At 34.9% G+C, this 13147-nt stretch overlaps 1 protein-coding gene across 2 annotated transcripts; it reads left to right on the top strand.

Moving 5' to 3' along the window:
• The first annotated feature begins 6565 nt into the window (after positions 1-6565).
• LOC108782973 (syntaxin-6) lies at positions 6566-13147 on the top strand. Of its 2 annotated transcripts, XM_018551375.1 has the most exons (6): positions 6575-7038; positions 8405-8616; positions 8865-8959; positions 9311-9370; positions 11235-11467; positions 12812-13147. In XM_018551375.1, the coding sequence occupies exons 1-6, from the start codon at positions 7004-7006 to the stop codon at positions 13044-13046; spliced, it is 870 nt and encodes a 289-aa protein (XP_018406877.1). In that variant the 5' UTR covers positions 6575-7003; the 3' UTR covers positions 13047-13147. The 2 variants fall into 2 exon arrangements, with proteins under 2 accessions (XP_018406878.1, XP_018406877.1); XM_018551376.1 differs by lacking the exon at positions 9311-9370 and having other exon boundaries at positions 6566-7038.

Below are 13147 nucleotides of genomic sequence, written 5' to 3'. Positions count from 1 at the left end.
TATTATTATTATTATTTATTATTATTAATTATTTCTTTTTTTATAAAATAATTGGAAATTTAATTAAAATAATCATGATTATAACGCTTCATTTCGCCCGCGTATATAAAAATAATAAAGGGGTGAGTGAGGGTTTAATAGACAGAGTTATGGAGGTATACGAGATATGAGGAGACGAGATGTGTTGTGAGGATAGGAGAGAATGTATCAAGAAAATTTTGGGTGGAAAATGGGGTAAAGCAGGGGTGCCCGATGAGCCCGACTTGTTTAACATATATATATTACATTTTTAAATTGATTTTAAAAAAGTAACGGAAAAGTAACGAAAAGTTATTTTTCAAGTAACGGTAACTGTAACGAGTTACTTTTAAAAAGCGATAACTGTAACTGTAACTAGTTACATTTTTTACTCGGTAACGAGTAACTGTAACTAGTTACTTTTAAAAAATAACTTTCCATTCCCTGCATGTATCCAATCGAACCGTGTTTAATCGTGTGCAAAGTAACGACAAAAGTAACTGTAAATTTCGTTACCGTTATTTTTTTGTCATCAGTAAGATGGAGGTTAAAACTGTTTGACAGTATAGTGAAGGGAATTTTATTTTATGGAGTGGAAATATGGGGATACAGAGAATGGAAGGAGGTGGAAGCGATTCAGGAAAAATATCTAAAGTGGATTTTGGGGTTGGAAAGGGTAACATCAGGGTATTTAGCAAGAGAGGAGTTGAAAAGAAATAAATTAAGAGTAGAGATGGAATGGAGGGCAGGAAAGTTTGAGGAAAAATTAGAGAAAGGAAAGGGAGGGGAAATCGGGATGATGTGCATGGGTGAGAAAAGAGAGAGCGAAAGAGAGAATGATAGGAGTGAATGGACAAAGAGAGTGTGGAGAGGGGGAAGTATCTATGGAGAGGAGGTATGAGTGAGGCAGCCATGAATGAATGTGGAGAGAATAAATGGGAGATTCTGAGAGAAATAGAAGGATATAGAAGTGGATGAACAAGAGAGAGGAGAGGAAGTGAGAGCGTTTAAGTCTGGTGCAAGTTATGGGAGAGTGAATGGGGTAATGTATATAAAAATGTGTAAGAGAAAGGAGTGAAAACGACTGGTGAAAATAGCGAGGTGGAGATACGAGAATGAAGAGAGGGGAAATAAGTATTGGATGAATGAGGAGGAGAGAAAGTGTAGACTGTGTGCAAGAGAGAGAGAGAATGTTGAGCATTTAAAGAACAGATGCGAGTATGTGAGGGAGAAAGGAGATAAAGATGTGGATGTTTTAAATGAGGATGGGAGAGGATTAAGATGGATGGAGATGATAGAGCGAGTAAGGGGAGAGAGAGAGAGAGAGAGAGAGAGAGAATGTGTCGGCCCGCGACGGAATTTGTAAGAGTTGTGTAGATTATTAAGTTTTTTATGTAGATTAAGTTTTTGTAAAGATATTTAAATGTAATTTGGAAGTCCATGTACAAGTGTACGTGTGAAATACATAATAAACTACATATAAAAATAATAAATAAGTGTGTAAATAAAAACATGTAAGATGATAATACTTGCCAATGTAAATTACTTATTCTTTATAAAATACATAAATTAGTACTAAATATTTTGCCTTTCCCTCTCTTACATTCTAAATTAATTTTGCTCGTCATAAAATAAAGAAAAATTACGCAAACGTTAGAGTCCTTATAAGAGAGTTGTGTTAATCTGAAATAAAATGGCATCTAATTGGGACTCTAGCAGAAAGGGACGCTAGACCTTATACTACGAAGAACGTAAAGTCATGGTGGCAGGCGAGACGAAAACTTGCTAATACCGAACGGCAACGAGGCCTCGATTTAAGTCCCGGCACCGGCGGAGTCCCGATATTTTTCTCGATTTAGCTCTTACAATATCAAAATTATAATTTATAACTATGTAAGTCTATATATACATTATTATAAAGCATTCGAATTAAAAATATATAAAAGATACAGATATTATGTGGTCGAAAGTGACATTTTGACTTTGTTTACTTGTCAATATTATATAATTTAACGTAAATTCTACTCTTACAACTTCTAAAATCTAAACCACCGCGTTCACATTACTCAAAAGTGGGGATATAACAGCATCGATGATTGGTTCCGCGCTAGTGCTGCACCAGTTTTCCCAGTGGAAAACGCTATAAGAGAGTTGTGTCAATCTTGTATAAATTTTCATTGGCTTTGAAGTAAAATGGCGGAACCAATCATCGATGCTGTTATATCCCCACTTTTGAGTAATGTGAACGCGGTGATTTAGATTTTAGAAGTTGTAAAAGTAGAATTTACGTTAAATTTAAAAAATATTTTTTAAATATGGTATGCTGGTTGGGTAGCACGGCGCTAGTGCTGCACCAGTTTCCCCAGTGGAAAACGCTTTACAGGGACTCTAGCAAACGTAAGTATGATACATACATAAGCTGCATTCGATAATAGCAAATCTGAGGTGTCGGAGTGCTCTTATATTATAGCATATATCACGTGCACTATAGAAAAGAGCACTTCGATGCCTCAGATTTGCATTGCCGAACGCAGCTATAAAATAAAATGTCTGTTTTTGTTATTCCTGCACTCTCTAAATTAGTGCATACCAGTAAAGTTAATCAATTTTCGATTCTTAGATGAGACTCGCACCACATCAATTTTTCGACACTACGACTTTATCAGCAGAGTCAATAATGTAATACGTAGTTCATATCATTTTATAAAATTGATTGGTATCGCTAGTGTATGTACATACATATAAGAACGTCCGAATAGTATTGAACTCGTAGTACGTGCTATGTCCTTATAAGAGAGTTGTGTTAATCTGAAATAAAATGGCATCTAATTGGGACTCTAGCAGAAAGGGACGCTAGACCTTATACTACGAAGAACGTAAAGTCATGGTGGCAGGCGAGACGAAAACTTGCTAATACCGAACGGCAACGAGGCCTCGATTTAAGTCCCGGCACCGGCGGAGTCCCGATATTTTTCTCGATTTAGCTCTTACAATATCAAAATTATAATTTATAACTATGTAAGTCTATATATACATTATTATAAAGCATTCGAATTAAAAATATATAAAAGATACAGATATTATGTGGTCGAAAGTGACATTTTGACTTTGTTTACTTGTCAATATTATATAATTTAACGTAAATTCTACTCTTACAACTTCTAAAATCTAAACCACCGCGTTCACATTACTCAAAAGTGGGGATATAACAGCATCGATGATTGGTTCCGCGCTAGTGCTGCACCAGTTTTCCCAGTGGAAAACGCTATAAGAGAGTTGTGTCAATCTTGTATAAATTTTCATTGGCTTTGAAGTAAAATGGCGGAACCAATCATCGATGCTGTTATATCCCCACTTTTGAGTAATGTGAACGCGGTGATTTAGATTTTAGAAGTTGTAAAAGTAGAATTTACGTTAAATTTAAAAAATATTTTTTAAATATGGTATGCTGGTTGGGTAGCACGGCGCTAGTGCTGCACCAGTTTCCCCAGTGGAAAACGCTTTACAGGGACTCTAGCAAACGTAAGTATGATACATACATAAGCTGCATTCGATAATAGCAAATCTGAGGTGTCGGAGTGCTCTTATATTATAGCATATATCACGTGCACTATAGAAAAGAGCACTTCGATGCCTCAGATTTGCATTGCCGAACGCAGCTATAAAATAAAATGTCTGTTTTTGTTATTCCTGCACTCTCTAAATTAGTGCATACCAGTAAAGTTAATCAATTTTCGATTCTTAGATGAGACTCGCACCACATCAATTTTTCGACACTACGACTTTATCAGCAGAGTCAATAATGTAATACGTAGTTCATATCATTTTATAAAATTGATTGGTATCGCTAGTGTATGTACATACATATAAGAACGTCCGAATAGTATTGAACTCGTAGTACGTGCTATAAAATTTTAACATTGGCTGCGTTCAGCAGAAAAAGCAGCTTTGCAACTGTTGTAAAATTCTTGAATATGATTGGCTTATACATTTAAATGTAATAAGGAAGTAAGAGCAAGACCAATCATATTAAAGAATTTTACAACAGTTGCAAAGCTGCTTTCTCTGTTGAATGCAGCCATCGACATATAGTATATGGACTACGCACAGGCTGAAAGAATATGACCGGCCCGAAAGAAAGAGATAGCGATCGGTGTGAGTCAAGCTCTGTCTCTTTCTAATGGGCCTTCTACAATAAGCCGTAAGCAGAGAGAAACCTCTCTGCCGTAAAGCGGGGAGCACAGACTTTTGCATAACGCATAATACATATACATAAAGAATTTGATTGGTCCATTGACTCATGCTTAAGAAAATGGGCCAATGAAATTCCTTATGCACATGCTTTATGCATTATGCAAAAGTCTGTGCTTCCCGCTTAAGTCACAAATCATAAGTCATAAGCTAGAAATGGACCAATCACAGTCGTCAATTTTTAGTTTCTTCCTATTTATGACTTATGGCTTATTGTAGAAGGCCCATAATAGCTTTGTCTCTTTCTAACGTCTAGCGATATCCACTGGGCGGTAATAAAAGCAGCCAATAGGAGTATTAGAAAGAGCGAGCGATTGACCCACACCGCGTTTCCTCTTTGTCTAATTCGCCGGACACTTTTTATGTATGGATTGCGTAGTCCATACTATATGTCGATGAACGCAGCCATTATCCAGTCGCATTTTTCTTATAAAGACGATTCTTTGTCTAATTCGCCGGACACTTTTTATGTATGGATTGCGCAGTCCATACTATATGTCGATGAACGCAGCCATTATCGAGTCGCATTTTTCTTATAAAGACGCATATTTTACATAAAATATGATTAGATAATTTTCTATATGCATACATTTACACGGCTATGCAAGGTGTGTGGATATACCCTAAGGGTGCAGTCACATGGAGTCAGAAATAACGGAACGGAACAGTAACGGAACATTGATAGAAAAAAGATAGAACAATCCTATCTCTTTTCTATCAATGTTCCGTTCTCATTCCGTTCCGCTATTTCTTTCTCCATCGGGACGCACCCTAAAAGCCTATCCAGACGGATTTGTATTAATAAGTGTAAGAATAGCTGACCAATCGCATTCTACTAGAATACGTTTCTTCACATTTTGTTTGCTATCACTATTTGTATTAAATATTTTCAAACAATGCAACAGATCAAATTTTGAAGAAGTTCAAACAATACGAACAGACCTATTTTATTTTGTGCTCTGCACACAATGGGCGCATTCAACGGACTCGACAGTTAAGTGAGCGCTCGCTATTATTGGTGTATTTTTGTAGATCATCCAATCATAATTTTAGATCTAGAAGAATACACCAATAGCAGCGAGCGCTTACTCAACTGTTGAGTCACTGAACGTACCTATTGGAGTAAATATTTATGAATAAGAATGGTGGGTGCATTTAAAATGATAAACGATCAGCAATTACTAAACGTTCCGTGAGCTTTTTCATCTGATTGGTCTATATTTTAGGATCAGTGAACAGTGAACAGTGTATATGTAATGCAGCTCTCTGATTGGTTCATGATATCTTTTAAGAAATGTATGTATGTACGTAAGACAATTCTTATAGATATAAAAATCGACTATGAATACCGGCCTATATCTTCTCCATTGTACGTAGTCTTAAATAAGTCCTAAAAAATATGATGAATCAATCAGAAATTGTCTAAACGGTGTCTAATTTCTTACCAAAAAAAAAGGAGACTCGTTATTAAGAGCCCAAACACAAGCTTTTGCATAATGCATAACGCATAGTGTATAAAAGAATCAGGGTACGATTACATGGAGAGCGGTACGCGGTACGCGGTTCTCGATTCTCTAGCTGCCTAGTTAGTTAACCGCGTACCGCGTACCGCCTATTTCTTTTCCCTGATATTACATGGAGCGCGGTTTGCGGCACGGGCTAGTGACAAACTCACATTAGTATGAATTTTTTTAAATATATTAACTTATCTTTATATACACTTTATCGATACTCTTATTTTTTTAACAGATTTACTTAATAATTGCGTTTAAATTAATTAATTCCATTAAAAAGTGCATAGCAACGTATAGTAATGTGAGTTTGTCACTAGTCCGTGCCGCAAACCGCGCTCCATGTAATATCAGGGAAAAGAAATAGGCGGTACGCGGTTAACTAACTAGAGTACTAGAGAACCGCGTACCGCGTATCGCGCTCCATGTAATCGCACCCTCGCCAATTAAAGTTCTTCTTTTTCGTGAAGTGGAAGGAAAGGAGGGATTCAGATTGGTTGATTCTCTTATGCACTATGTATTATGCGTTATGCAAAAGTCTGTGCTCCCCGCTTAAATCAGTATCTTAAAACAAGATGGAAATTAGAAAAATATAAGCAAATTTATTAAGTATTGAGCAATGAATTATAAATATTGTAGTAAATTCAATCACTTTTGTAATTTTCACCTTGTTTCAGGCTGTAGAATCGATTTGAAGATATTTTTTTCAGCTTGCAACGATATGAACGGCGCGGTAAGATCGTGCGGCGAATCAATATCGCGGCGGTCACCATTGCGAGCGTCGCGTCGTACGGTGTTGCGCCGCGACACGCCGCAACGGGGCGCTCGCGTCCGCGGGGGTGAGTCAAATAAATAGCGGTGCACAGCGGCAGCGCCGGAATCGGAGCAGACGTCAAACCCCACGTCAAACGTCACAGCAACGCGGTTACCGAGTGAAAGCCGCCGAAACTGACTGCCCGCGCATCCTCGCCGTAGGCACCGAACCGGACGACGGAAGACGGGATCGCGCGCCGCGGGTGCAGCTCCTGGTAGCTCTCTCAGGGTGAGCCCCAGCGAGTGCGCCGTGCCTCGGTGAGGACCTCCGGTCGCGCTCGAGATTCTCGTCCCACCGATGAGCGAGTGGCCGAGGCGCGAGCGCGCTTCCACCGAGGGTGCCGCGCGGCCGTCGCGGCGAGACAGGCCGCGGCCCAGGCTTTAAATTCAAAGACGGAGCGGATAGAGGAATGACGCTGGAGAATCCGTTCTTTGTCGTCAAGGAGTAAGTGCGCCGCGGGAGAACGGAGCGTGAGAGTGCATCGATTTTTCTTCCGCGCGATCGACGTGCGTCGCACGAATCAGCACGAATCTGACAAAAAAAGAAAAAATAAGGGAGGAGAGGATCGTTTTTTTTTTTTTTTCTAATGCGTGTAAATCTCCTGCGTGTCACTCTTTCCGCCGTGATTTTTTTTCTCCGAAAAAGGGTCGTTGAGGAGAGGGTGGGGGGGTAGCGATTATGAGCGTGAGTGAGCGCGCGGGAGAAGTGCGAACGCTTGCAAACATCCCGATAACGACACGACCGATAAAGGGACCGCAATTAACCAATATTGGATGTTGACGTGATTAGATGTGAATTTACGTGATAACGAACGTTATCGTCGTTATCGCTTTCAAGGAATATCACTTCTCGTCGCGATAGTTATCTCCGGCTGACATATTGCTCTTCACAGAGGATAATATTCTGACGTGACAGACCGTGTGATGGATTCTTTGTATAAATGTTGCACGATGTTGCGCGTTGACAGAATTTGTCGATATATATAATTCTTTCGGTAAAAGAAACGATTGATATTTCTTTGCTGCAAATATGTCTGTAATAAAAAAAAGATCTGCCTACGAAAAATCTTAGATTTTTTTTTCCTAAAGATTAGGTACAGTTCGGAGATATCGCAAAATTGTTTATGTAACAATTATAGATATTGTAATAATTTATTGAAATCCTTTGAACTTGAGCGAGAGAATTTAAAAAACATTTTTTTTTATAATGCTTAATGTATAACTTAACTAATTAATATAACATCGCAATTAAAAATGGCATCGTTACATTGCATTAATAAATAATATAATGTAATACAAAATATTGCAGAACAACATTTTGTATATTATGCGAGAAGGTTTGCGGGTTATCGCCGTGTCTTTCTTCATTTTTAATGTTTGTTTAATGTTTTGTATATATGTATATATATGCATAGGACATTTTATTCGACAATATTTATATATGAAAAATTATATTTGTTTAATAATCTTTCTAGAAATTAAAAAAAAATATAAATAGTACAAAAGAATTTTATCAAGATAAATTTGCATGAAAATAATATTCATAATTTGCATAAAATATATATTCATAGAGATAAACCACATATTTTATATATAAAAATAATCAATTTAGATTAATATAAATATTTAAGTATAAATATGAAAATATAAAAATTGAATATAAATTTAAATTTAAATTGTCATGTTTTTTTATACTAGAATGTATCGTCGATTTATTTGTATGATGTGTGCTTGCAGTGTTTTGTGTGAATTTGTTTAAATTTAACCCATTATGACGGGCTGTGTGCTTTAATTAATTTGGACTGTTTCAGCGAGGTGTGCAAGGCGTTGAACAAGAACCGCGGTTTGTACGGGCGTTGGAGCGAGTTGCAGAATGTCGCGATCACGTCGCCGACCGGTATACCGCTGAGTGGCTCAGCCACTGCGATCTCACGTACAGATGAACTCGATTGGACCACCACCGAACTGCGGAAAGCACTTCGTTCCATCGAATGGGACCTCGACGACCTCGAGGATACTATCTATATCCTTTTTCAATTTGAAACATTCCCACACAGTTTACTCTTTACTATAATCGAATTTGAATTTGATCTGCAATGAATATTAATACATATCTGAATTTGAATTTGATGTCAAACTTGTACTTAAATGAACTCGAGTTTGAAATTGAATTTTGGATATAAATTTAGATGCAAATGTCGAAATTTTTCTATCAAATTTAAATCTACCTTTTAGATATTGAATGTTTTATCGTCCTTAATGCGTGTGTACGTATCGTTGAAAAAAACCCAACAAAGTTTAAAATCGACAACAAGGAGTTGACCGTTCAACGAAGCTTCATCGAGCAGGCGCGAGAGGAAGTCAAGGTAATTGATTAAAGATTTAATTGATACTTAATATAACTGTTCTGTATACAGAAGTAAATTTTCTTTTCGAGTTACTTTGACAAGCAATTAAAAATTGTCTCATATTACTTATTTTTCTAATATCCACTTTTTAAATTACATAAGATAAATATAACATAATAATCTATATAACACATAATATAATTTATATTGTACATAATCACTGCGATTACATATATCTTGCTGTATTTGCATTACGATTCATGGTCACGCAATGCTTCGTTACATATATTAACACGTTCACGAAAGCGCCCGCGTTGCGAGACTAATATCACCTTAATGGCTCTATTTCGCTTATTAAACCTTTCGCAGATCATGAAGGACAAACTGAACTTAAGCAGAAGTCGGGATCGCGACAGCACGGCAAGACAGGTTTGTATACATTGCATTTCGCTTTACTTATATTCTACACTCTACATCATATCATAAACTGTATTTAGCACGTTAATTGTAAGTATTAATAAGTTGTATATATATGTTGCGATCAGAAAACAATCAAAGAACATAAGCAATGCATCTGAATAATTGGCATGAAAGAAACAAAGACGAGAATAAAGAATAGAAGAAATTTGAAAAAGTAAAAGTAAGTGGGAAAAAAGAAATGAGTCGAAAACTTAGCAAATCCGACAATTTTAATTGTTTAGCGAGAAGAATTAAAAGAATAATCCCAACGAATAATCTTCTTTCATTATCATTAATCTTTTTTCTATTTTAAGCGAATGTACAGCACTCTTACATGCTAATATATATTATACACATCACAGTCAAAGTATTCACTCAGGGAATGTTACACTTACTGTAAATCTACTATTGTACACTTACTATAATCTACTATTGTAATCAATGTATACATTGACTAATAAGTGTATAAGTGTATACATTTACTAAAGTTAACATTTTGATTGTGACAACACACACTGTGGTATTCAATAGCACTTATATCACATAGAAACACCTTCTGTACATTTATTTTGAATAACTGTAATATATCTGAGATTAATAGTTAGAGATTAAAATTTAAGAAATGCATTTCTACAGAAATTTAATATTGATAGTAATTTTCAATATTAAATTGGATTTCTATAAAGGTTAAATTTAAATGCTTCATATCTTAACCTGTACTTTCTTCACATATTTCAAATATATATAAAGTTTTTTTCTTAATGTTTATGTTTGCAAAAACACTCGCTGTAACCTGATGATTGATATATGTCACAAATTAAAATCTAAATTTGAATTCAAAAGTTTGAATTTTAATTTGAATCTAATACGAATTTCTTTATTAGATTTAAATCCCCATTCAAGTTCCAAATTGTGAATTTTTTTTCATCTGTTTATACAGTAATAACTAATGACAATAACTTTTTTTCTTGTCTTTTAAAATATTAAAATAACTTCATTATTTTCATTAAATTAAAAGTGGATTCTTCAAAGTTAAAATCAAAATTGTTTATAAACAATTCGCAGTTACTTCAGCTTTATTCGACAACAGTGACATCTGTCGGTATTGCGTCCAATTTTTTTATCAGTATTGAACAATATCGTTTTGCTATATCAGTTGACGCATTCAGTGATTCTAACCTCATTAAAGTGATTCGTTATGTCTTCTGATGTCTTCTCAATTAGCATTATTTTGATAGTTTACATGTTGTGGAATTAATAAATCGCTCTACCAATCTTCGCAAACGACAATGGTATACACGGTATTCATTTTTTTCGTTATTAAATTGAATCTAGTTTTGCAGCAATTGGCATTTATCTAAGAGATAATCGTGTCTTTTCAAAAAGTCATAGGAAATGATTATTTTCTTTGGTTTTTCTTATTAGTGTCATATTTTTTCGTGTTTTTATTGCTAACTTAGCCTTTACAAAATTTTAACATTAAATATGTGATAAGTACGTATACAGTTTGACAATTATATCTATATATTACATACAAATAAATAAATAGAAGCAAATTTATTTTAGATCTTTGTCAATTTAATTTTTGATATTACTACACTAATTTTATTAGGATTGTGTTTTATGACTGAAAATTAAATTCAGAGGGCAGTTTGCAGGATTAGATGCGAATATATAAATTTATACCAAATTATTTAAATACTAAAGATCCATCTTAACCATTTAAAGCCTTTAATTTTTATTTGTTGTGTATCATTTTAATTTTATCAATTTGTTTGTTATATATCTGTGAGAATTATATGATATTATAATATTTAATGTATTATATTTTTAGCCGCTTTTGGACAACAGCCCTGCGAGAGTGCCAGCTAATCATGGTACTACTAAATACAGCAAGCTAGAAAATGAAATAGATAGTCCAAACAGACAGTTTCTCAGTGATACAATGCAACAGCAAAATGCTATGATAAGGCAGCAGGATGAACAGTTGGACATGATTGGGGAAACAGTCGGCACATTAAAAACAGTATCCAGACAAATCAACAGTGAACTGGATGAACAAGCTGTGTAAGCAAATATTTTATTTGTTTTTCAATTACTTAAAAAATTATAAAGTATTAAGGAGGTTCGAGCGTTACTTTGGAGTCAAAAATGCAACTGAAAAAAATTGTCATTATAGCGATTTGAAATCATGCGCAATATTAGTAATAAATTGTGGATATTATTTATGTGCTGTATTCATAGTAAATTATTAGTGAATAGAATATTACCAAATGCATAAGATTGTCAACGACTCGAGAAATCGAACTTGGCAACGTTACACTTTGCGACGTGACTGGTAGTGACAGATTATGGCGATCATGGCGAATTATAAGGGAGAAATACAATCGGTATAAAGGTCGATTTTGTACAAAAAGGAAAATAGAATGGAGAGAGAATGTCATTGCTGCTTTTATCGGCTTCGTATCAGCTGTGCACTGTAGTGTTGCCAAGTCTTACTACTATCTGTTACTACTAATACTAGTACTATGACTAATACTAGTCAAATCCTAGTTTTTCAAAGTCCTAAATTAGCTGAGTATGTATAAATCAGTTATCTACTCCGGAACGACTATCTCCCATAAGACGCTATGTTAAAATGATCAATTTCAGAATGACATTACAAAAAAATTATACAGTCAATATTGCTCAAATTATGGGCTATTTGTATACAGTGTTTATCTACATCATATTAAAAAATTAAGTCTCTAAATTGGATTTTGACTAACGCTCGAACTTCCTTAATATCATAAACTTTAATTATATTTATAATTAAAATATTAGAAATTACATATAACAATAATATTAATAAATATCAAATCTTATTGGACCGTGAGAATTTAAACCAAATGAATACCGATGAGAACATGTTATAACGATCGAGCTAGATCTCTGCTTCTATATAATTGCATGTGAACTTATATACTATTTTATTGCTTATATACTTATTTTATTTATTGCCTATATACTATGTTTGTAGATTCTTAATTGCGTAACGAATTTTCTTTAGATTTGAAATGCAACACTATCAAACTACCGCAGTAATATCATGAGTTATTATTACTGCGGTAATTTGATAATGTTGCGTCTCTCTCTCTCTCTCTTCTCTCTCTCTCTCTCCCTCCCCCCTCCCCCTCTCTCTGAAAAAAATTCGGCGTGCAATTAAGAATCTACAAACGTAGTATATAAATTCACATGCAATTATATAGAAGCACCCGAGATCTAACTTGATCGTTACGGCATGTTCTCATCGGTATTTATTTGGTTTAAATAATATTAATAATAATAATATGTATATAATTATAAATTTTCATTATTTATTTATTACATTATTATTTATTATTGTAACATGTCAAGATAAATTTCTCACAGGATGTTGGATGAATTTGGGAACGAATTAGAGACGACAGATTCCAAGTTGGATGCTACCATGAAGAAGATGGCCAAGGTGCTGCATATGAGTAATGGTAACTATAACAATTACATTCCTGCTCCTACTACTCCAGTGACATCCAGTGTCACTGATCTCGTCTCTGATAACAAACCCTCCTCTCTTTCCTCACTATCTACCACAATTGCCAATTGTTTTTTGTGTTCCAATGATTAATTGTATATCAATTGTCTTGCGCCTTTAAACAATTCGAGGATACCAATAAAAAGATATTGTAACATTTTCGGGTACATTTTCAATCTGAATGATTTTAAAAA

Source organism: Cyphomyrmex costatus, unplaced genomic scaffold (assembly GCF_001594065.2).
Source record: "Cyphomyrmex costatus isolate MS0001 unplaced genomic scaffold, Ccosl1.0 scaffold14, whole genome shotgun sequence".
Lineage (NCBI taxonomy): Eukaryota > Metazoa > Arthropoda > Insecta > Hymenoptera > Formicidae > Cyphomyrmex > Cyphomyrmex costatus.
The sequence above is the reverse complement of the archived record's forward strand: the minus strand, read 5'-3'. Positions and strand labels throughout refer to the sequence as shown.

What these genes read in the sequence shown, in the direction of transcription:
- LOC108782973 (XM_018551375.1), top strand. Translation starts at nt 7,004, where the DNA reads ATGACGCTGGAGAATCCGTTCTTTGTCGTCAAGGA. An exon ending in CCGTTCTTTGTCGTCAAGGA is followed by an intron (nt 7,039 to 8,404) that starts GTAAGTGCGCCG and finishes GGACTGTTTCAG; the next exon opens with CGAGGTGTGCAAGGCGTTGA. An exon ending in GCGACAGCACGGCAAGACAG is followed by an intron (nt 9,371 to 11,234) that starts GTTTGTATACAT and finishes TTATATTTTTAG; the next exon opens with CCGCTTTTGGACAACAGCCC.